Genomic DNA, 26848 nt, shown 5'->3' with positions numbered 1-26848 from the left:
TTCACTTTACACATAATTCCATCAACTTTGAATTTATAGAAATAGACCCACTTCATAAACACATTTTGGGGTTTTGTAGAATACAAGGATTCATGGAGTTTTTCATCTTAAAACATCAAATAAACATCAATAATATCATAACTTATCATTTGAAATCGTTTCATGCAAGAACCCATGAGTTTGAGTAGAAATTAGGCTTTTTCACAAACTTTGGAAAAGTTGAAAACCATTTGAAATTGGCTCTAGGGTGATAGCTTGCCCTAGATAAAGAACTCTCATACCTTTACTAAGATTCCCCAAGAAATTTGATGAAGAAAACGTCTTGCATCCACAACCCTAGCTCCCACTTCTTCTTCTTCTTCTCTTCTTTCTCTCTTCCTCTCTTCTTCACTCAAGAACCATAACTCTTACTCTTTTAAAATGAAACAAAAATGATCCACAATCAGCCTAACACAACAATATAACCTCAAAAGAAATGATTTGTGAAAATACCAAAATGCCCTTAAATTTCCGGACGGACTCCCTGCCAACTGCCCAACTTTCAAAGGGCATAACTCACTCATACGAACTCGGAATCGAGCAAACTCGGTGGCGTTGGAAAGATTGTTCCAAGGGATTTCCAAACGTAACTGGAACTACTCCTGGATCATCCTGAGCTAGGAGTTATGACTGCTCAAAGTTGACCAAAAACTCACTGATTTCCACACTTGGCCGAATTTCCAGATTCTGAATTTTTTTCCAAAAATGACTACTTCCAATTTCAAGCTTCTTCATATTCATTTTAAATTGTCGGATATTACATTGGGAATCTGAAGCGTTAGAGTTGTGAACTCTTTCACGTACGCCCGAATGATACCCGTTTGCTTCAACTCCCTAAAATTGTGTTTAACCTCATAGATGATGTTATTAGGGAAGAAGGCTTTCTTGAACTCTTCTCATCACTCTTCACCCGGCTACACTTGAAGTAATTATCCAAGTGCCACAAAAAGTTCTCCACATCTTGAGCGTCACGGACGCCTTTGAATATAGGTGGCTTGGGAGCCTCGACTCTGGTCTCCCTATCACGGTCGGATGACGTAGATCCTCCAACTTCCACACCTTCTTTGAGTGTTTTCATCTCGGCCTTCATGGTATCAATTGTGCTTAACGCCTCCATGAGCCAACACTTTAAGGAAGTGATGGTCTCCTTCATCTCAAACTCGGCACGATTGCGTCCCTCCAACTCCCTGTGAAGGTTGTTTGTCTCCTCAAGGGTGAAGTCATTGAGGGTCTTAAACTTGCCATCGGCCACATTCAAACGCCGACCTAATATCTCCACGGCCTGCCTTGCCATTTCAACCCTTGCGACCCATTCCTCTCCGGCGGTGACGTCGATGGCCTCCTCGCCAAGTTCATCGTCTCTTGCTTCGGTGGTCGAAGGTGGGTGAGATGTTAGCACCTTGCTTTGTGTGGGGTCGAGCAGCATTCCCTCATTACCCTTTTGGTGCTTCTTTCCCTTGCGGTTCTTCTTTCCTCTCTCTGGACGGACGTTGGTGGTGCTAGCGGCGTTTACGTCTCCTTCGTTAGTCATTCCCTTAGTACAAACCTTTTTGCTCTGATACCACGTTTTCATAGACTTAGAGTCTCACTAAATCTCCGTGCGGCACTTGACAACTTACTCACTATTCTTTCACGATCTTGTAAGCTCAAGTAAGCCTTTTGAACTTAAGATCGCTAAGAAAATGCAAAGAAAGACTTAGAAATATTTAGAGAGCTTTTGGAAGAAGGCTTTTGTATTGCTTGAAAGAATGTTTTACAACTTGGTTGATGCCTAGCAAATGAATGCCCCCTCTATTTATACTACAACCTAGGGATTAAAGTGCAATTAATAATTACTTTACAAGTCCCTAAAGTATTTACACTTTGATCCCTCTCTAGAATTCTCTACACATTCTAGGATATTCCCAAGCCTTCTTGAAATATCTGCGGGATTCTAGAGTTCTCCATAAGCCTCTCCACAACTCTAGATTCTTCCGCCCCTATCTGAATGCAAAATTTGAGTGGCAAAGTGGCGGGACATGACACTCTCCCCCACATGTTGATGCGACGACCGTGGCACACTATTGTAAAAACTCTCGAATTTGGTCTTTAAATTGCCACAAGTCTTCATATCTTTCCCATGTGGCCTACTCCGGAGTTTGTCCCTTCCAATGCACAAGGAACATGGTGCTAGCTTGCTGACCTTACTTTTGTTTGTCTTGATAGTCTATAATAGCCTTAATCTCTCGGTCATGCGAGGCGGTATGGCATTCAAAAAGGCTCGATATGGCATGGACAAGTCAGGCTGATCTATTTTAATTCTGCCACATGAAGATTGCAGTTCACCCTTTGACAAAGGTGCTCATGAAGATCCCTATGCTCATTCAAACCTTGAAGATTTTTGCCGCTCCCACTTAGTAAGAATATAGATGCGTATCTTTTGTTAATCTGTGATGTGGAAGATTTTGTTAAGTTACTTTTTTCTATGATAGTTCTGCTAGCTTGTTCCCCTTGCTGCAAACACATCAGCACTGCCTCATTGTAGGTCCGTGCATTTATGAGATTTTATTCATGCTTATAAACTTGCTCTGCTTTTTCAATCCAAAACAGAAAAAGAAAAAGGCAGTTTCACTAACAAGGATTCTAGACGTCTTATCATGGTATTGTTAAAGTCACCGTTTAAGCAATGAATCTGGATCCAATGCAGGTGGGGTGCTTCATCTTGCTTATGTGGTACAGTAATGCAATTATGCTGGCACCAACAAGACGTTAAGGCGTCCACATTGTCCAAGAGCTTTATCTTGGGAAGGGATCCAGTAGACAAGATAATGTAGCTCGCAAAGCTAAATGTCAATGGATAAACGAAACGTTAATGGATAAAAACACTAGTGGTTAAGTGTAGGAAATTAGACGTTTAATATAAAATAACAATATGCCCAGTGTAATTCCACAAGTGGGTTCTTTCTACTCTTTTTTTGTCCTTTTGGTATGTGTGAAGTATACCCAATATTATAATGAAAACTTCATGTGATTTAATACTCTCTTGCAAAAGTTAGATTATCTCGACTTACATGAATATATTGTATTAATAAGTTCTATTTGTTGATACCTTTCTGTCTTCTATGTATCATACCTTTTGTTCAAAGGAAAGTGATTTTTTGTAATATATAAGACAGAAAGGTAGATGTTCAACAAATAGAACTTATTAATACAATACATTCATGTAAGAGTCGAGAGAATATAACTTTTGCAAGAGAGTATTAGATCACATGAAGTTTTCATTATAATATTGGGTATATTACATCTACTTGCTCTTTAATTTGGTTTTAATTAAGATATATTTATCTCCTCCAACATTAGGCGTACACAAATAAACACTTATACTTGTATAAAGTTAAACAAATAGACATACGCGTTCAACATGACATAATGTGTGTCTCATACAAATTCTCATGTGTGTCTCATACAAATTCTCATGAAAGATATGTATGTTTACTTGTTCAACTTTATATAAGATTAAGTGTCGACTTATACACAAAATTGGAACGCATACATGTCAACTGAAACCAAGTTAAAAAGTGTGTCTATGAACACTACTTTGATACTCCCTTCGTTCAACAATACTTGTCCACTATACTAAAAATAGTTATCCGACAATTCTTGTCCAATTTAAAATATCAAAAGATAATTTACATTTTATGTCTATTTTACACTTGCTATTAAATATTATATATCATCCAACACATTTCTCAAAGCATTATATTTAATAAAGTCAAAGGATAATATAGTAATATTACTCCAATTATTTATTGTTTCTTAAGGGGTGTATCAAATCAATAGTGGACAACTATTGTTGGACAAACAGAGTATATTCTTTGTACCTTGATATATTCAATGCAACATTCTTTCGTTGACTTACCCTTTTATTTTCTAATTTACAAAACTCAAAATTCTACTCATTATTCCTGTTTTCAACTTGCTTAGGGCATCTCCAATCATATCCTCTATTTACTCTCCCAATATAGAGTTATCTATTTTTTTTAGACAATCAACTCCAACCCAATTCTCTATTTTACACTCTAAAAATGAATTTTTTTTCTTTCTCCTCAATATTATATTATTATTTCTATTTCATTTTTGTTTTCTTATTTCATAATATAAATCATTTCTTCTTTTTACAAATAATTACCCTATAATCTATATAATCTTCATGTAATACACATTTTATTCTTTTCTAAATTTTCATTAAATATAAAATACTATATATACTACATATTAACAAACAATTCAAATCAAAGTGAAATCATTGATGAAATACAATTACATAATAAATAATGCATTGTCGTAAAATTTAATTTTAAATTTTAAATAACTACTAGACTTTCAAGACTATTATGTTGCTCCCATAATGCTCTATTAATGCATTACAGAGTTCAAAATGAGTAATTTTCTGTCCATATTTTTTTGTGTAGCTAAAAATTGTTTAAATTAATAATTTCATCTTGTATCCAATTATTTCTTGTACTAATTTACTTCTACTATTCCATTTTGAACAATTGCAAAAAGTATTTTCATGCTCATTAAAAAGTGTAGTTTAATAATTTATCACTATAACATAAAAGTAGATTGTTTGAATTATCATCTAAATTTTGTGTACTCTTCATAGTGAAAAATAATTATAATTTTAAATTAAATATTTAAAGTGACCAATTTTAAAAAAATAAAAAATAAAAAACTGTTAATTCGGGAACAATAATATGTGTTTTAGATGTTATATTACTTAGAAAATAAATCAACTTTTAAAGATTTAATTAATAGTCTCATATAATATAAATAATATTTAAATAATTTGAAATTACTTTTTAAAGTAAAGTTTTTTAAAAAAATAGAAAATTATTAATTCAGATAGAAATTGTAACTTGTCAATAATATGTTTTAGATGTTATATTATATTATACAATTAATTACAAATAATAAAGACATAATTAATGATACAATAGAAATAATATTAAAATAATCAAAAAGTGAAATAGAGAGGTGAATAGTAGTTCTCCAAATTTGGAGAACTACTATTCACCCCCCTATAAATGGAAGATAGAGAGTAATATGGAAGGGGGTTGGAGAGCCCATTCTCTATTTTTACTCTCCAAATATAGAGAATAGAGAGTAAAATAGAGATGGGTCGGAGATGGTCTCATGCAAATTTCAAGAAAGACTATCTTTGTAAAGTGTCAAAATTCCGTTAAACTAACTCTTTGAAATGTAAAATTTACTCCCACCATTTCAATATTTTTAACTAGTTTTTACTTCAGAGGAAGTTTAAAACAAATAAAAATGACTTTTGAATTTTATGAACTTAAATTAAAGAGATGTTGAATATACCAAAACATCTATTAATTTTGTAGCCTTAAGCATTTAGGGTGGGAAGTTGAAATTAAGTGTGTTTGGTATGATAGAAAATGTTTTTCAAAAATGTTTTTTTCAATTTTTATGTTTGATTGGCTTTAATATTTTAGAAAATGTTTTCCATATCAACTTATTTTTCTCAAATTTAAGGAAAATGACTTCCCTTAAAAAAGTAAGGAAAACATTTTTCAAAATCATTTTTGATCCTTACACCTCAACTTTTCATCCTAACTTAAGTCTCGGGTATCGATTCTCAATACTAATCCTAAATCCGGCTCTTAATTCTTAATTCGAGACCCAACTCTCGACCTCTATTTGAGACCCAACTACCGAATTCCAAATTGATTCAAGTTCATGTCACGAGTTAGAATTAGAGGTTGATTTTTTTATTGAGTGTTGGGATTGGGGTCTCGACATCCGGTCTCGTGGTTCAGTGTCAGGGTTGGGTTTTGGGTCTCAGGTCGGGTCTTGGGATCGTGTTTTGAGGTTGGGTGTCGGGTTCGGTTTTTGGATCTCAAGTCGGATCTCGAGANCGAATTCCAAATTGATTCAAGTTCATGTCACGAGTTAGAATTAGAGGTTGATTTTTTTATTGAGTGTTGGGATCGGGGTCTCGACATCCAGTCTCGTGGTTCAGTGTCAGGGTTGGGTTTTGGGTCTCAGGTCGAGTCTTGGGATCATGTTTTGAGGTTGGGTGTCGGGTTCGGTTTTTGGATCTCAAGTTGGATCTCGAGATCGAGTCTCAAGTCGAAGTCAGGTCTAAAATTGGGATCGAGGTCGGGTCTCAAATATGGTGTCAAGGTTGAGGTCATGGTCGATTCTCGAGAAGTGTCTCGAGTCGAGGTGGGGTCTCGAGTTGGGGTCCGGTCTTGAGTCAGGTATTGGGGTCGGAGTTGGATCTTGGGTCAGAATTTGGGGTCAAGTCAGGGTCAAGGTCGGGTCTCAGGAAGGGTTTTGAGTTGGGTCTCAAGGTTGGGTGTCATGTTGGGTCTTGGGGTCAAGTCTCGGGTTGGGTCAGGTATTTGGACGGGGTTAGGTTTGGGAATGGATCTCAGGGTCGGGTCAGTCAAGGTTAGGTCTTAGGGTCCGGTGTCTAGGTCGAGGTCGGGTCTCAAGTTAGGTGTTGAGGTTGGGGATTAGTCTTGAATATCAGGTTTCGGGTCAGGTTGGGTCTCAAGTCGAAGTTGAGATCAAGTCTCGAGGTCGAGGTCAGGTTTTGAGTCGGATGTAAGGGTCAAGGTCAGGGTCGGATCTAGCGTTGGCTGTCATGGTTAGGCCTCGAATCGAGGTTGGATCCCATATTGGGGTTGATTCGGGGTTAGGTGTCGAGTCTCGGGTTGGATGTCGAGATCAGATTTCATTTCAAAAGTTGGATCTTGAGTTGAATGTTAGGTTCAGGAGTTGCGGTTGGGTCTCGGGTCAGGATTCGCGGCTGGGTCTCGGGTCAGGTTTAGGTTCGGAGTATCAGAATCATATTCTAGTTTAAATGTCGGGTCTCTAGCAGGGTTAGGTCGTCGGGTCTTGGGATCGTGTCCTTATTCGGGTTATGGTTCAATGTCGATTCCCATGTTGGGAGTAGGGGTCAAGGTTTTGATCGAGTGTCGGGGTTAGGTGTTGAATCGATTTTGGGGTTGATTTTAAGGTAGAAACTATTTTTAAAGAAAATATTTTCTACTCTCTAGCCAAAAATGAAAGATATTTTCTAAAAATTGTTTTATTTTTGCACTCACCATGAATTAAACATGAGAAAATAAATAAGAAACTAACTTATTTTTCAAGAAAACACTTTCCTTCATACCAAACACCCTAAAAGTTGTAAAAAAAAGGCCAAAGACATTCTTTTTTAAAACAAATAAAAAGAAAAATAAGACAAATAAATTTAAACGGAGTGAAAGGGGTAATAACTTTACATTTAAATTTATTTAGTATAGTTTGATTTGATCGATGAAGTCGGTATTAAAAATAAACATGAACACGTGGCTCTAACTGTTAGGGGGCGTTTGGTTACGGTATAAGATGACATATTATTCATGTATAAAACATTGTATTAGTTTTACTATGTTTGGTAAAAGTTTTTTATTAGGTTGAAAAGTCAACATGATTTATACTATGTTTGGTTGATAAGTTCTAAATATTGTATAAAAGTTATTCATGTATTAATTTTATACGGTGTTTGGTTGCGTTTTTTGTAATCCTACATAATTAATACATACATAACTTTATGAGGAAATCTATGTATAAGTTATGCAGGGTAGAAGGTGGAATAAGTTATGTGGGTATTAGATATACATGTATTAAAAAGATAAATTACACATTTATCCCTATTAATTTATTTTTGAAATTTTTTTTATTGAAAACTTTACATAACTATTCTATTTTCCCAACTATTTTTGTTTCTTATTTCTTTTCGTATACAAACTATTTTTTATTTGTTTTCATTTGAAATCAAAATATAAATATTTATTAATATTATGAATAGGAATGTATAATTTTGACAGCGCATATGCTAATTATATATTCACATTATATATTACTAAATATATCCACATATTTAATTATCATGTATTAATTTTTTATTTAGAATGTAAATTTATATATAATTTATATATTTGGTATACTAAAAATGTACAAACAACACATGCATCATATTGATAGAAATTACCACTCGCGACTAACATTAACCATTAATTATGTGGGCTGACTTCGAGTTTGTATAATTAGTCATGTTTGTATATGTATAATTCACCACATTTGTATAATTTGCAACTAACAATTCTTTGTTTGATTTGTATTTATATTTGTATTTGTATACGATGGTTTGTATTTGTATATGACGATGATTTTGTTGGATTCTTCAGTTTTGTCATCATATACATTTAATCTTTGTGTATAACTTTCTAAAGTTTGTATAAACGTGTAGTTTTGGGATTTTGTATAATATAATTTATAGTGTAATTTGTATAATATATTTTGTATAATTGTTTAAAGTTCATAATGTTTATGTTTGTATCAATTCGTTATTTCGAGTTTTATTATATTTGTATAATTCCATACTTTATATTACTCAATTATACAAAAACACGCGAATTCTACAAACGTACCTGCGAATTATACAAATTATTGTCCTCTCTCACTCGCCTCTCTCTCCCAATCTCGCTCACCTCTCTTCTCCCTCTCTCAATCTCTCTCGCCAGAATATACAAATACATATGTATAATATACAATTATCTCACCTATATGCATATACAATTCACCTCTCTCCCACTCTCTGCCCTCTCTCGCTCGCATCTCTCCTCCCTCTCCCAATCTCGCTCGCCACTCTCCTCTCTATAACATGTAGCTACGAATCGTAATTAACAAACTATAGTTATGGCGCGTAATTAGACAATTTTGGGTGGCTTTATGCGAAAGTTCAAATTACGTGTATAAGTAAACATATACTAGTTAATTACTTAACATAGCTATAGTTTGTCTTAATTATAATCTGTGGCCTACTTTCAGCTATAATTAAGGGGCTTAACTTTTTAATTTTGTATAATTCGCACGTTTGTATAATTCGGAATTTGCATAATATAATTTATATAACTTTTTGTATAATTTGGAATTTGTATAATATAATTTGTATAACTATGACGTTTGTAATTGTATAAATTCATTAGTTCGAGTTTATACAATAATAACTGAATTATATAAATGTATCCGCAAATTATACAAACCTGCGAATCATATATATCCGCAAATTATACAAATGAGACAGCATAAACTATAGCTACAATCCGTAAATATGCAAACTATAGCTATGAAACATAATTAAGTTTATTATAGTGGCTATTTGCTAAAGTCCCTCTAGTTTGAATTGGTGAATAAATTGTGCAGTGTTTGGTATCACGTTAGTAACGTGAGCAACACTGAAACGCTAATTTACACACTCCACTCCATACTTTGACCATTTTGTTTAAATTCAATATAAAAACACGTAATTAATAACTCCCGAATTTACCTTTTTTGAATTACCCCCATTAAGAGAAACAAAGTGGAAGGTTTTAAATGGACCTATCTAAAAAAATTCCCCTCTTTAGGCGCAAATGCAATTAACATACATATGGGCTATGGCTATAGACATAGCTTTACGTAATTGAATTCAAGCAAAATTAACCACTTAATTCTCCTAGAAATCATATCATTTTCCAACGTCTAACAAATAAAAGATTGACAAAGAAAATAGATGTGACACTCCGATAAAAAATAGGAATAAGAAGTCCTATATTAGCAAATACTCAAAAAAGATGTTGAGTAATAGTATATCAGGCTTTACCCATTAGTGACGCGTTTGAAAGTCGTGTGAATCAAGATTCATAGCGGACAATATCACTAGCGAACTGAGACGGTACAATAGAACAAAATGATATAATATGCTCAATATTAATGTCAAAAAGATTAGCTAAAACAAATCAAAATGTGTAAGAACCAAATATTGAAATACTCCCTCCGTCCCATTTTATATGTCACCATTTTACTTTGCACTTACACTAAGAAATGATGTAACTTTACCCTTCTACCCTTATTTAATGTTTTCTTAAGTCAACTTTATAATAAATGATGAACACATTTTCAAGATTAATTAACTACTCTATTAAGGGTATAATAGGCAAAATATGGTAATTTATGCATCAATTTTATAAAATGACAAGTATTGTGGTCCAACTATTTATAGAAAAGGATGACATATAAAATAGGACGGAGGGAATAGTTCAAAGAAATCCACGAGTATTTAGGCAGACATGAGTCTGATTATTTTTTCTTTTCAAATGGAGCAAGTAATTCGCAATAGTCTGACTAATAAAATTCAGTGCAAATTAGTGAAGTAAGTAATTTGCAATATTCATAATTATTTTTTAGCGCTATACTAAAGTAACTAACTCAACCGTACCAATATTTGTTTGGATTAGTATAAAATTGCACCTATTTATTTAATGTTAACGTGTTTCTGATGAGTTGACATACAATTATTGGACACGGTGTTAACAATTTAGAAATTTTCATGCATACAAGTGACACTTATTTAATTAAATATAATATATTATTAACTTTAGGAATATTTAGTTGATTATAAGGAATCCTTACCTCTTCCCATCTGTTTAGATTCTATTTTGCCCATTTCTTTTTTGATGAGTGTTACCAACATTTTTGCATATTTTGTTTTGTATTGATGTTTATTATTCTTGTGATTAACAACAAAAAGTAACATGGGAAAATGATGGAGTGGTAAATAATTCTTCATTTTTAATTAAAAAATTTTGGATTCGAGCCGTCTTTGTTAGGGAATATTTTATCTTCAACGAAATCTCCAAGTGGAATATTTTTATTGGGTGATGTATTATAGAGTTCGAGTGGAGTATTCTTATTGGTTGAGATTTTATTTTGCTTTGGCTTGTAATAGTAACTTAGCTACACATATTGACAAACTTATCGATTCTACTTTTTATCATTAAGCATAATTAATATAATTATCTTATTTTAATTTTTAAAAATTATAATGATGAGTTTCATTTTTATTATTCTTAAAGAGAAAATTAAAGGATGAAATAATTTTATTTTATAATGTCATTGTTTATTTTATTTTTTTGTGTACGTAACAACACGTTTTTGTTTTTGAAATAATATTTAATTGTAGTCTTTGAAAGAATAATGTGTCACGCCCCGAACCTACATCCTGGACGTGGCTGGCACTCGAAGACCACTGCTGGCCCCCAAGCGAACCCTTGGCCTGGCTTTCTTAACTCAGCGAAAAACTCAATGCAATGCAAGGTTTTAAAACAACTTGACTGAAATAAAATCTGGCCAAAAAGGCAACTCGAGTCTCAAAATAGAATATTTACATATATACATAGATGAGAGACTCCAAACTAACTGACTGACTGTCTATGAAGCCTCTTTAATACTGAGATGGATGTTGGGACAGACCCCGCAACATCTTAATAAAACAAAACTAAGAGAACAACCTAATCGAGTCCTCCGAAACACAAAAAGGCTCACCACTGACTCGGAAGTACTCAACTGGATCAACGGCGAACCGGCTGCTGGCCCTGGGTACCTGTGTCTGCATCATAATAAGATGCAGGCCAACTGGCATCAGTACATTGAATGAACGAGTATGCGAGCTGGAAAGCTAAACCACAACTTAAGCTTGGAAGGAGTACAAAGGAACTCTTACCTTGGCTCTGTTCAACTCATGAATAACTGAACTCAATAGATAAAGCAATAAGACACATGCAATATATAAAACTTGTAAAATAGTGTAAACAACTTAGCTTGTTAAAGATAAAACATGTAAAATAGTGTAAACAACTTAGCTTGTTAAAGATAAAACAATAACAGCTCGACTTTACTTACATAAAAGTAATATAACTTTAGTGGGAGATTCTTTAATCGACAATCACCACTATGAGCCCTAGTGGTGATACAACGTTTTACCTCACGTTGCCCAAGGACCATCCTATACCTTGCCGTGATATAGGAAGCTAACTTTACTAAGTGGATCCACTAGCTTAACTTTACGGATTCATCTAAAAAGTATGACCCATTAACTCCCATGTTGGCGCATGGTTCTTATGGAGAGTTGAGTTTATATGAACTCGTATCCCCAATTCGGTGCTCAAGACTATTCCCAAAAATACTTTAGCTCATAAGTGTTTTAAACACATCTTTCTTTATTTGAGATAATTACTCAAAACTTTGCCCGAAGGCTCACTTGGAAACAATGTTCCTTTTTCTTGAAAACTAGCCCAAAGGCTCTTTTGGAATCATAGTTCCTTTCTTACTCAAATGTAAAAACATTTGGAAACTTCTTTGGGAATACATAGTTCCCTAATAACTTTTGAGAAATGAACTCAACTTCAAACTCTTGACTTAACTTGAAGTTAAAACATTCAACAAAGACTCTTGGAAAGCTTTAAAGACTTGCTTTGACTCCCTTCTTTAACTTCTAACTCAACTCTTAACTTCACTTGACTTGGAAACTAACTCTCCTTGAATTGGAATCATGAATTCAAGGTATTTGATCACGTGTTATGGACGAGTTCTTGACGTTTAAATGTACCTTGGAGTGTTGGAAACAACTAGGGAACATAGGTACAACACCTAGGAACATGTATGAGAAAATGGGAAAAAAATGGGAAAACTTGGCGCTCTGAGAGGCGCGGAGCACCAGACCAAAAACTTCAGAGGAAGCCTGCTAGCGCTCTGATGGGCGCAGCGCCCCAAGGGGAAAAGTTCAAAGCTCCTCTTGGGGCGCGCTGACAGGCGTAACGCCTCACCCTTTTTCCCTAAAAACTGACTTTTCTCCTTAGTTTTCTCCAACTCTAAACCTTCTACACATCAAAGTTTCTAGCTCCAAACACTTAAGATCATAAACCTCTCAACATGCAATAGATTCAACTCAAAAACGCCAACCGAAACATACACCAAACCAACAAGAACTTTAACACAACACAACTACAACTTCAACAATTATAACCAACAACGTCAACAAACATATTCAATCTTTTCTCAAAATTAAACGAGCTTGACGTGTGGGGGAAAGAACCAATCCAACACTATGAACTCACATACCTTATTAGGGATCACCCCCGAAGAAAAACCACAACAATCTTTACAAAGTTTGCTTCTTCTTCTCCTTTCTCTCCTTTTCTCTCAAGAACCCTAACTCTTACTCTTTTTAAAAAAGGAAAAACTGATCAAAATTAGTCTTACACCTTAATATATATCCAAAAACAAGGCTAGGGAAAAGACCAAAATACCCTTACAATTTCCGAACGGATTCCCTGCCAACTGCCCAACTTTCAAAGGGCATAACTCGCTCATACGAACTCAGAGCAAACTCGATGGCATTGGAAAGACCAATCCACGAAGTTTGCAACCATAACTGGAACCACACCTAGATCATCCTGAGCTAGGAGTTATAACTGTTCAAAGTTGGCCAAAAATTCATTATTTTCCATACTTGGCCAAATTTTCTAGATTTTTAATTCTTTCCAAAAATGAAAATTTCCAATTCTAAGCCTCTTCATAGTTATTTCAAATTGTCGGATGTTACATAATGTGACACATTTAATGCACTTAAATAATATTTATTTATTTATTTTACTTTTCCCCCTTTTTTTTCTTTGTTCATTTACTTACATTTACAGATAAAACCAATATATAAATGATTAATATTTTTTTTTATGTCTAATACAATTATACATTTAGATTGGTTGTAACTTATATCTCTTAATCTATTTCTTATAACTTTTACTCATAAAATATTTTGTTAGAAGAAAAATGAAAAATTGATCAATACTCTTTTATTTGTTGTCAATTATATTCCTTTTTTTTCATTTTGAAAATGTTTTTCTTGCTGATTTTGATTTTTGTTCGACTAACATGTTTTTTCTTATTTTTTTTAATGATTCCTTTTGTAATGATTTAGAATTTAGCATTTGCTCTTAAATTCTGACAGTATAAATTGAGGTAGAGTAAAAGATTAAAAAAAATGATGATTTTTTATTACATAAAAAGATATAAAGAAATTAAATGGGTGCAATCTCATCTTAAAGTGACAGAAAATCCTATCAAATTATGTCTTTGTTCAATAATTATTTTTCTAAAACTTCAAGTTTCACTTGTTGATGTATGGTTTAGTCATTTTACCTTATTTCACGTTATGAGATATTTGTTAAAGGAAAAACTACCCAACTACACATACATCACTATCATATATACTATATAGAGCAACTTTCATATATAGCAAACACAAAATTCATATTTGTATGCTATAGCAAAGTTTGCAAATTGCGCTCCATAGCAAACTGCATAAATATGTATATTTCGCTATACATATACAAAGGAAAGCAATTGTATAATCTGTTTTGGTATACATATACAAAAAGACCAATTGTATAAAGTGAGAGAAGCGAGTTAGCGAGCGAGATCTGGGAGAGTGGCGAGCGAGATCTGGGAGATAGGAGAGAGGGGAACGAAAATATATGTATATATACAATTTTCACGCATTTTATACATTTGCGTTTTTGTATAAAGTGAGAGAGGCGAGTGAGAGAGCGAGATCTGGGAGAGTGGCGAACGAGATCTGAGAGAGGGGAACAAAAATATATGTATATATACAATTTTCTCTCGCTTTATACAAACACAAACGCATTTTATACAATTTGCGTTTTTTGTATAAAGTGAGAGAGGCGAGTGAGAGAGTGAGATCTAGGAGAGTGGTGAGCGAGATCTGGGAGAGGGGAGAGAGGGGAACGAAAATATACATATATATACAATTTTCTCTCGCTTTATACAAATACAAACGCACTTTATACACTTGCGTTTGTATAAAAAACGAGAGAGGCGAGGGAGAGAACGAGAGTGGCGAGCGAGAATCACTAGGAGCGAGGTGAAATAACAATAGTTTGTTATGAGGTACAATTAAATCAAACTATATTTATAGCATTTAATTTGAATTAATAGTTGCTATTATATACAATTTTCCCAAATATACCTCTAGTTTAAAATAATTACACATACTATCACTTTTAATATTTATACCATATATTTTAAAATATTTAATCAAATACACAAATTCCTTAAATATGATATTTCATAATTATCTTAAATTCAAACTCCTTAATTAATGGTCTATTAACAATTCAAATCCCCCCACCCCCACCCCCACCAACCCTCTTTCTTTCTGCCTCTTTCTTCCATCTGCCGTTCCTTCATCCTCTTCATACATGTTTTCATGTTCAAATTAGCATTATACATATATGTTTGTTTGTATTGTTTTATTATTCTCATTTATCTTGGTTTTGTATCTAAGTTAAAGTTCATAATACATATTAAGTTTTATATTTTTTAATTTTGTTGTTTCTCAAGCACTTTTGTGGCTAACCATACTTGAAATCGGATGATTCTTGTTAAAGGTACTACACATTAAGAATATTATACTAAATTAAACAACTTTTATTTGTTTATTTTCACGCATGAATTTCTCATTGCAGGGACTAACTCTTCATCCGCCAACATTCAAGCCGAGAATAGATCTAAATATAGGAACGACCTAATCAAGATGGAAGAATTTCGCCAAGCTTTAATTAACAAAACAAATACACCATTAGATACACATCGAGTGCAACAATGTTGAATACATATCAGGTGTATATATATCTAGTTAACACTTCATGTATCTAAGTTAAAAATATATGTATCTATGAGAAATAATTTCAGGTGGTAAAATAAAGGGAATAATTTTGAAATATTTTACTTTTTCGGATTAATGATAAGACAAATACTACACACTCATGATTTATTCCTAAATTTGTGTGTTTCAATTACATTCCATATTTAGATACACATAATTATATGTATATGCTTAATTACTATGTATCTGAGATACATGTTTTTGAATATAATGTATGAAATTGATACTTGATACATCAAATTAATACTAGATACATATAAAAGATACATGAAATTAAAATTAGATCATATAAATAGATACATGAAATTAATATTAGGTCATATAAACATATACATTAAGTTAATACTAGACACATATAATAAATACACGAAATTAGTACTAGATACTTCTATGATACATATGAATGTACTTATATGATACTCATGTATCTGAGTGTTTTGTTTGTTGGATACATCATATATTGATAATAGATATATCAAATTAATGAATTTATTATTTTAAGAGTAATAAAATGAAATTAATCAAGCTAATGACCAAGATATACATATTTTGTCTTTTATTAATAAAATTAATGAATTTATTATTTCAAAGAATAATAAAATAAAATTAATTAAACATATATACACTCCTTGATTTCGGCCTTATATTAAGAGATATGATTAATTTAAATTTCTAGAATTAATTGTCCATGTATTCTGAAAATCCTCAATTACTCCTCTAATTAAGGAAATCAATTACAATCAATTAATTTAAACAAATAAGATATGTATCTCAGTTTTAAAATTCGGCAGATACATGTATCTCACGGATTCAAACTCATGTATCCTAAGCATAAAACATGGTAGAAGAAGTATTATTTGAAATATCAAAAATCTTAGTAATTAAGACATAAACTAGTAAAATTTATGTAGTTTGCCCTTTCTTAAATACGTTTAAAAAGTACACTACAATATATGTTGCACATTTAAGAATCAGCTGCATTAGAAATATTTATATTAAGATAGTTTTCACCGTTTGAAAATAATATTATTATATTTTTCAAAATATAAATGATAATATGACAGTTGCACAATATAGTAATCAAAGGATATATATTAATTCTTTAACGCTTACACAAAGTGTAACCAAGTTCCGAATAATGATATTGCAAATTGAATTGTAATATTTTAACACGATTGAACTATTCCACTTACCAACTACACAAGTATGAGTCATAAATTAGGAACCAACGCTTTTCAAATACTTTATAATAGGGAAAAATAATTCAACGAATTTAGAAAATAGATACATTGTAATTGACTCTTGCACGTAACGCTGTACAAGTTGCATTTTTCTAATCCTACCATTAGTTTACAAGTCAAACATTACCCCCTCAAAGTCTGCCGTGACTGCCTAATAAAAGGGAATCCCTCCATTCCAATACCGCCATGTCACCATCATAAATTGCCACGTGTCATAGGAATTGAATATTGAATTTTCTATCAGTCAAGTCACTGTTGCTCCTGTTTTCACACAATCGGCGTGACTCAATATTACTAGGGATGTGTGCCGGAGTTTGTCACTCACGGAGTTGTGATGCGTTCGCCGCCGACTTGAATTTTTCCACCACCATTACTACCGCCGCTTTCTAAATCCAACTCGGCGGCGCAACTCCCACTAGGGGAATGGCTAGTTCCGGTGGGTGTTTTTCTGTTCATACTCAGTATTCTTCTCAAAGACATTAAACGAGTTGCTGGTGATCTCGATTGAATCGCCGGTGAACTCACTCTCACTCCCATTTCCAAATCGGCTTCGAAATCGTTCCTTCTTGGCACCTCTATTCTAACTCCGGTCAGATCCAATCCTTTTCGTCGGCAACCTAACGGCGTCATATTAGAATGACTACTATTTTCCTCACAAGAGTTGCATAAACCGGAACTCGAACCCGGTTCAGTCGGTTCATTCACTGTTACTGCTACCTCAACCCGGTTATTATTCGGTTCGATAAGTACTGCCTCCACCGGAGATCGACAAAGAGGGCAAGTAGAATGAGAATGAAACCACATATCAATACATTCCGAATGAAATGAGTGATTACACTTGGGTAAAACCCGACCCTTTTCATTCTCCTCGAATTCCGATAAACAAACAGCACATTCCAGCGGTTCCGGGTGAGTCTTGTCGGAATAAACAAAAACCGGCAAGGAATTGAGAACTACCGGTTCCAAACCCCGGTTAGCATCAGACAACCCGGAACCAGGATTATCAACGTAGAAAACAATATGGGTCCGTCGATGGTGGACCCTACGGCGGCGAAGGAGTTCACGGCGGCGTTGAGATAGAAGGTACCAACGAGCATATAAATGAAGACCCACCATGAAAACAACAACAGCGAATAAGATAACAATAGCACTTAACATAATTTTGCCACTTAATGCATAGCCTCCTTCTCCTGTGGAATCAATCAATGGATCATGAATCATGCTTGGGGTATCGTTATCCATGGTAAATAATGCAAAAGAGATCGACTATCTGTAATTGTAAATATAGAGAAATTATTGGCGAAGATATATATCTATATATATGGATGGGAAGTGGGCAAGTTGAAGGAAGAAGAGAGGAGGAAAGTTCTTGATGGTTTCGGTGGAAAAGGGAGAAGTTTAGGTGTGATGGTTTTAGTAAGACAGTGGTAATGTGATGGAAGACGCCAAAGTTGACGCGGGATCAGCAAATGACATAAAAACCCTTTCCCGCCTGAAACTGTGTAATGTCTCTTTTTCTTTTCGCGTTTGGGATCCACATTAAAGTTCAATTATTTTAAATTTGCGTGTCTCATTCGGAGAAAAACGCTTCTTATCAAATATTTGCTCACATATAGAATTTGAACCTAAAATATCTATTTATAAGAAAAACAGTCTCATCTATTGCATCATATTCTTTGATAATGAAAATGTGGAATGTTTGTACATGAAGAAGGTTTGTTAGGTTGGTTGAATTGATTGAGGAGTAAGTAGTCAAGTTTTCCGTGTAAAGTTGCGTTACATAATTCAAACACCATTAATAACGTGTTCCCATAAATGTATTTTTTTCATTTATCACAACAATAACAACGTATATAAACTATACTCTCTAAATTACTTTCTTTATTACTTCCTCCGTCTCATTTTATATTTCATATTTTTACTTTGCACCTGCATTAAGAAATGATATAACTTTACCCTTCTACCCTTATTTAACTTTTGTGGATCAAGTTTTCAATCAATGAATATGAATTAATTTATTTTGATTAATTAATTTAACCAAAGAACATGAATCATTTACTTAGTTTTTCTAAGTTAGTCAAATGTATATTTTCTAGGCTAATAACTCACAAGGGTAAAAAAGGAAGAATATGATAATTTATGCACTGATTTTATGAAATGACAAGTATTATGGATCAGCTATAAGGGAGTATTTCTATTCGTTCACTATTTTAATAACAAATTTGTAATTTTACTTGTTACTTTTAATATATTAAAATAATAATTATTTTTAATATTTTATATTGCATTAATTATACAATATAGAATTTCAACCACCAATTTCTACTAACTTCACAAGATCAGCATTTCAAATTACAACTTATTAATCTAAGGGATTCATTAAAGTACCTTGACTAAAAGTTCACTCAAACTGTTCTAATTACTTTTAGAAATTAAATTCGTTTTTTGTTACAAAATTCATCCACACAACTACTCCTTTCAATCTAGAAAATTATTACAACTCAATAATAACCTTGGAACAACTCAACAAATTAAAGACTAATAACACTAACTTTCAATGAGAGGCGGACCCATATATTCAATGAGTTGGTGCACGTACACCCGTTAACTTCGAAAATCATGTGTATATATGTGTATCTATCTTGAGAAATAACAACAATTAGGATATAATTAACAATGCAATCATGATGAGTATAGTTGTATAGGAGTGACCTTGTGTTGTTGGTACAAGCTAGAGAAACCATCCACAAGACTAGAGTTTGAATCCAGCTAGAGCCTTCCTTATTTCTTTATTTTTCTTTTAAGTTTATTGGTGCACCCGAAGTCTTTAGCAAAGACTAATAACTCTAGTCTTTAACTTACCAAACTAATACTCCTCTGTTTCTATTTACTTGTCAAATAATTTCAAATTTGATTTCGCCTTTTACTTGTCATTTTTGACAAATCAAGAAAGAATAATTTTCTTTTTTCTATTATATCCTCAATTTATTAATATTGAGTTATTGTCTTTGGGAAATGTAGTGAGTAAATATATTTGTAACTCTATCAATTTATAGAGGTAAAATGATAAACTCACTATATCAATTGTTGTTCTCATAATAGGTATGTCAAATTAAAATTGGACAAGTAAATAGGAATGGAGAAAGTATTCAACAATACAAACTCAAACAAAATTCATGAATTAGGTTCCAATGTTATTGCGACAAACTCTTATGATTTCGCTCCAATAGATAATGACTATTACTCTCAAGATGATAAATTTTATGAATATGGAATAGGTGCGACTTTTAATGATATTTATGTCATATATATATGCTGAAGATTTGTCATACCATAGTATATTACAAATTAGGATGTTTACTTCAAATAGAACTTGGCTTCCCACAAGAAAATATCTAATTTCCTTCCATGAAAGAAATTTCATCCAATAAGAGAACTTTGACTCCTCTTTCAACTTTATTTATGCTTTTTATTTCTTTCCCTTTTTTTTTTCTTCTTTCATATTTTATTTCAGCTATTAATTTCTTTCCTTTTTTACTTCTTTAATTCTCCCATTTATTTTTGTCTTTGTTGCAATCTCTCATATTTATATAGGTTGTCCGCATTAGGTCTCGAGACTTAGTTTCTAATTCACCTGATAAATTATGTTTAAGACAACAAATAGTAAATCAAGTTCACTTTGTTATCAACAATACTACATGCATGTTGTTCTATTTCCAAACAACTTGGTTTTTTGTTGATTTGATATATTTCTATTGAAAATTTTGATTAGAGATATATCTTCTTAAATTGATTTTATTGATAATGTTTTAGAACTCTAAATTTAATTATTATTATTATTTTATATAGTTATTCAATATTAGTATAGTTAATAAGTAATAAAATGTTCTTAATTTGTTAAAATAGACAGGTACTTAACTGCCTTATAAGTTTTTTTAAATTTAATTTATTTTATGTGTCATCATTCGAATTTTGATATAGTCTAATAATTCAATTTTAGTTATGAATTTAAGTATGAAACATTTAAGTTTCTAAAACTAATATTACATAGTTAAAAATTATGCAAAGTGTACTATAAATCATAATAATTAATTAACAGTTTATATTTAAAAAAATATATGAAAAAATTACAATAAAAAAGACGACTTATTTGAATCTTAAATCTCTACTTGTTTCTACCAAATAAAGAGCAAAAATATTATAATATGACATTCAAAGTTTTCAAATTCTAATTTGTGTACACTATCTTGAGATTCCATAAATATCTACATTATTTATTCCAAATAAAATAAATGTATTCAAATAATATGATTGTTACGCCTATTATTGGGTTTTATTTTGCACTTGATCAAGAAAATCTTAATAGCGTGTGGATCATTGAAGCTTCCCATGTGAATGCATTCATGCATGTCATCTTTTGATGACATACTTATCATTCCTAACAGACTTGCCTAATGTATTTAGTTGAGATTTTAATGCGGGTTTTGACCATTGAATGAAAAAAAATTACACACACAAAAAAAAAACCTTATATAAGGCGTATTTTACTTACAAAAATCTCAAAAATTAATGTTCTGCGATTTCCAATATAGTGTTGTGAAACTCTTCTTTAATTTTACAAGTATATTATTTTTTTTGTTTTAAAATAAAGAGTGTTTTAACTTCAGATATTTATGATCGTAGAAAACTTTGGACACTTGTTTAATAAGAAACTTTTGATTCACGAAGTGAGCCATGGCCATACATTTCATCTACAGGGTCGTACATGATACATCCCGGTGTAGACAACTTCAAAAACTTTGAGATATAGCAAATACATAGCTAAAAATACTACAAGTCATCAAGAAATCTAGAATACAAGAAATTAGGGGTGTCAAATGGGCGAATTGAGTAAAATTAGAGATATTAAAATGGGTTGAAATAAAAATTATGTTGGGTCATGACCAGCCTAAGTTTATTTTGGGCTCAAATGGACTAAAAATCGGGTTGGGTCATTACTCGTCCAATTTGACTCGCTTAATCTCAATAATTTTAACATATTGTTATTTAATTTTTATAACATTTCAAACCAAGATTTTTTAAAAAAGAAGTTATAAATTGATAGATAAATCCTAAAAGATATAAAATAGATGGTAATTCATACTTTTTGCAATATAGGAACATACATTACATCAATGATGCAAATAAAGAGTCTTAAAACAGGTTGAAACAGGAGATTACATTGGGCTCAATTGAGGATTATCTTAAAATGGTTTAGACTTGAATGAGCTGAGATTGAATACAATTCAAATTATCTTGAGTACAACCCTTAAAATTTTGAGTGAATTGGATGAGTTACCTATATATGGGCTCATTTTTAACACTCCTACAATAAATTAATTATCTAAAGTTCTAAATACTACAAATGACTATATACGTATTATTGAACCACCAGATGGCTGAAATATAAAAAGCAAATAACAGATTCGTAAACTAAAAGATAATATATTATTTGTTACTAAAAACGGAGGGGTAATATACTCATATAGAATAGTAACTAATTTAATTGTCTAAGCATGTGAAGGAGTTAAATAAGTGTGTAGGAGTTCCTTGATGAATCAGTTAGAATTGATTTGTATTGCACTGTTAGTGATGCAAATAGTGTAGTTAGTTATAATGTTAGTTGCAATTAGTCAGAGTTAGTTAACTAGCTAAGTTGTTGTAGCATTATATAAATACATGCCAATCAATCAATGAAGGATAAAATTATCTCTGTAAATTAATTACTCTTGTTCTCTCTAGATTTCTGGATTATGCCCAGAATCCACAAAGTTAACATGGTATCAGAGAAAATCGAGCTTACTTTGAGAGATTTCCTTCTCATTCTGTGAAGAATTTGAGTCTTCATCAGCTCAGAGCAATTTTTCAGTTTTCTGGTTCCTTTTCATTTTTTTAAGGTTTCAATGGACATTCCTCGGGTTGCTGCAGGGATTCAACTAGGCACTGCCATAACTGTATCTACCATTGATCATCGTCATCCTTTGTACATCTATCCGTCTGATTCACCTGGATCACTTAATGTGGACATCATGCTCATAGGATCTGACAATTACACCTTGTGGAGCAAGGCTATGGTGAAAGTAGAAAAAAAAAGAGGTAATATAGGTACCTAAATATTAATCTGAATTGACCTAAATCTCAATGAGAATGAACAAGCAACTAGCACTGCTTGGGAAGAAAAAAGTTGGATTTGTTGATGACACAGTAATGCGAGCACAATTCTTGGGGGACTTGACACAATTGTGGGATCAATGCAATGCCATTGTAGTTTTGTGTGGATTCTATGCAATGTAAGTAAGGATTTACATAATGGTGTTCTTTTTTATTCAGATGCACATTTGATTTGGGAGAACTTGAAGGAGAAGTTTAACAAGGTTAATAGTTTGCGAGCAGCTGCTTAAAATGCTGGATCAAACTACTATTAGTAACATACATTGGACTCTAACATGGCAAATAATTTTTTATGCCTCAATTTGATTTAATACATTAGATTGTGGATACTGATACTTCCCACCATATGATAGGTGATCCTCATTTGCTACATCATGAAGGCCTGATAGACGAATGCAAGGCATGTCCAACTGCCCCCACTGGTACATCTTCCAAGTGTCACACATTGAAGATTACCACATTGGAGGAGGTGATATTCTTAGAAATGTATCAACAATATTCAATTTCAATCTTATGTTAGTTTCACAGGTGACGAAAGGCTTGAATTGTTGTGTCACTTTTTTTCCACAATGTTGTGTTTCATGACCTCTAATCTGGGAGGGTGAGGGTGATTGGTAAGGAGGAGAATGGCCTTTACACACTGTGCTCACAACTGGGAGATGAGGATAGAGTCCCACAAAGATGTTTAGCTGTCACACAAAAAAACTGATGGTGGTGTCTGGCTTAAAAGTTTTTTCATGTTCCCATAAATGTACTTAGGAAGATTCCTGTTTTTCATAGTCTTGGTAATAAGTTTGCAATGCACAATTGTGAAGTTTGTCCATTTGCCAGATAGACTAGGTTACCCTTCCCACATAGTACTAGCAAATCTACATATCTTTTCCAATTAATGCACATGGATGTTTGGAGTCCTTATAAAATAATTCTTTTTAATGGAATGAGGTATTTCTTGACTATTGTAGACGATTATTCAAGGTAGACATCGACTTTTTTAATGAGGCTTAAGTTTGATGTTGTTGGTTTGTTGAAACAATTTTTATTGATGTTGAAACTCAGTTTGATACCAAGGTCAAGAGAGCTAGATCTGACAATGGATCTGAGTTCTTTAATGTCAATTGTAAGACTTTGTTCCAACTTTATGGTGTTGAACATGAAAGTTCATGTCCATACATACCGTAGTAGAATGGTATGGTGAAAAGGAGACAATAGGCATATTCTTGAAACTGCCAGGGCAATCAAATTCTGAACTAGTTTTCTAGACAGGTTTGGGGTCTTTGTGTTCAAGCTGATGTATATGTTCTAAATAGGATATCCTCCACTGTCCTAGAAGATGTCTCTCTATTAACAAAATTATATGGAAATCCACCTCTTTTTACTATCTGAAAGTTATAGGGTGCTTGTGTTTTGCCACAAACCTTCTCAAAAATGATAAATTTAGTCCAAGGGTTGTAAGAGTTGTTTTAGTGGACTATGGAACTACTCAAAAGGGCTATAAGTTTTATGATCTAGAAAATAGGTGCTTCTTTATCAGTAGGAATGTAGTGTTCATGGAGGATGTATTTCCTTTCAAAGGTACTGTCACTGATCAACAGATTCAAATGCATGCTCACAGCCAATTTGATTTTGATGACTTGGTTACAATTACTATTGTGCCAATGCTCACTTCCACTTCTACAAACACTACATCACCACCTGTTTCTCAAGAGGTTGACCAAGAGCATGTTCCTCCTATAGATCCTGTTTCTACAGGCATCACCCCTTCAATGAGAAGAACCACTAGAGGTGTTAGACCCCCTATTTTGCATCAGAACTATGTGACCAAAACGAGTACCAATGGCCGCCTTTACTCCAATGCCTCATTTGTGGATTATACTGATTTGTCACCTCACTACCAGAGTTTTTCTCTAAATTCTCCACTGATATAGAACCTACCAGCTACACAGAAGCTGCTAAGGATGTCAAGTGGATATAAGTTATGAAGTGTGACATTAAAGCTCTAGAAGATAACAAAACATGGGAAGTGGTTGAACTGCCTAAAAGGAAGACAGTTATAGGATGTAGATGGGTTTATAAGATCAAATACAATGTTGATAGTACAGTAGAATGATTCAAAGCTAGATAAGTTGGCAAAGGATACAATCAAAAAGAGGGTTTTGACTATCAAGAGACTTTCTCCTCTGCGGTGAAATGGCTACTATAAGGTTAGTAGTTTCTCTTGCAGTTGCCCGTCATTGGCCTATTCACCAAATGGATGTATACAATGCCTTCTTGCAAGGAGACTTGTATGAGGAAGTATATATGAAGTTTCCTGATGATTTTCACCATAAGTCTGGGAATAATCAAGCATGTAGGTTACTGAAATCACTCTATGGGCTCAAACAAGCCTTTAGGCAATAGAATATTAAGCTTAGTACTACTTTGGTTGCATTAGGTTTTCACCACAGTACTAGGGACTATTCATTGTTTACCAAGAAGAAAGGAGACAAACTAGTCATAGTACTCATTTATGTGGATGACTTGCTGCTAACAAGAAATGATCCTCTTATGATACATGAGACTAAGGAAGCTTTAAGATCAAAGATCTGGGAGGACTTAGATACTTTCTTGGCCTAGAGTTTGCTAGAAGTGATGAAGATATTCTAATACATCAGAGGAAATATGCTTTGGAACTCATATCAGACATGGGTTAGCAAGAGCTAAACCAGTCTCTACTCTAATGGAATGAACCTAAAACTCACTACCACTAAATTTGATGCTAACATATCATCTAGTGATCATGATCCTTCACTTGCAGACCCTACCAGTTATTAGAGATTAGTTGGGAGGTTGTTGTACCTGACCATCACTAGACAAGCCATTTCATTTGCAGTTCAATGTTAAAGTCAGTTTACCTAAGAAGTGCTGCACTTAGGCTAGTAAGATACCTAAAGCCAGCATGGGAATTCTGATGTCCTCAGGTTTTTTCTGATGATGCTGATTGGGGTGCCAGTATCAATCGTAGAAGATCCATCACAGGTTATTTAGTTCAGTATGAAGGGTCTCCTATTTCATGGAAATCAAAGAAGCAACTCACAGTCTCTAGGAGTTCAACAGAAGCTGAGTATAGAACTATGTCTTCAGATAGTTTGGCTTGTTGGTTTATTTCAGGAACTTGGTGTTAGCATTTCACAACCTCTCTCCCTCTTTTCTGACAGTACTTCAGCTCTTCAAATTGATGTGTTTCATGAGAGGACAAAACATATTGACATTGACTGTCACTTCATGATTCAGGATGAGTTGCTTGTTACTATCTATCTTCCCTCTATAGAACAACCAACTGACATTCTCACAAAGGCAGTTGTAGGGGTGTGCATTCGGTTTTTCGGTTTGGTTTTACACTATTCGGTTTGGATTTTCGGTTTTTGGTTTTGTAAAAATGTAACCCAATCCGATCCAAAATAAATTTGGTTTGGTTTGGTTTTCCTCTATTCGGCTCGACTTTTTTCGGTTTGGTTATTCGGTTATGTCAATAATTAATAACATATATAACCAAAGTAATAATATTTAATCCCTTAAATATACTTTCTAATATAAATCATAAGTAAAACTTAAAACACAATAGTTATAAATATACCTATTATAGATGTAATTCAAACATAAAATATAAACGTAATCATCATGAAAGGCAATAACCAAAAAGGGACAAAAGTGGTTAACTCCAACTTAATTCTAAGCCTAAACATTATATATATATATA

At 33.1% G+C, this 26848-nt stretch overlaps 1 protein-coding gene across 1 annotated transcript; it reads right to left on the bottom strand.

The window, feature by feature from the left end:
* Nucleotides 1-16879: 16879 nt before the first annotated feature.
* LOC125853819 (RING-H2 finger protein ATL2-like) lies at nucleotides 16880-18273 on the bottom strand. Its single transcript, XM_049533575.1, has one exon. The coding sequence runs from the start codon at nucleotides 18142-18144 to the stop codon at nucleotides 17224-17226; it is 921 nt and encodes a 306-aa protein (XP_049389532.1). The 5' UTR covers nucleotides 18145-18273; the 3' UTR covers nucleotides 16880-17223.
* Between the last annotated feature and the right edge of the window lie 8575 nt (nucleotides 18274-26848).

Source organism: Solanum stenotomum, chromosome 1 (assembly GCF_019186545.1).
Source record: "Solanum stenotomum isolate F172 chromosome 1, ASM1918654v1, whole genome shotgun sequence".
In the NCBI taxonomy this organism is placed as follows: Eukaryota; Viridiplantae; Streptophyta; class Magnoliopsida; order Solanales; family Solanaceae; genus Solanum; species Solanum stenotomum.
The sequence above is the reverse complement of the archived record's forward strand: the minus strand, read 5'-3'. Positions and strand labels throughout refer to the sequence as shown.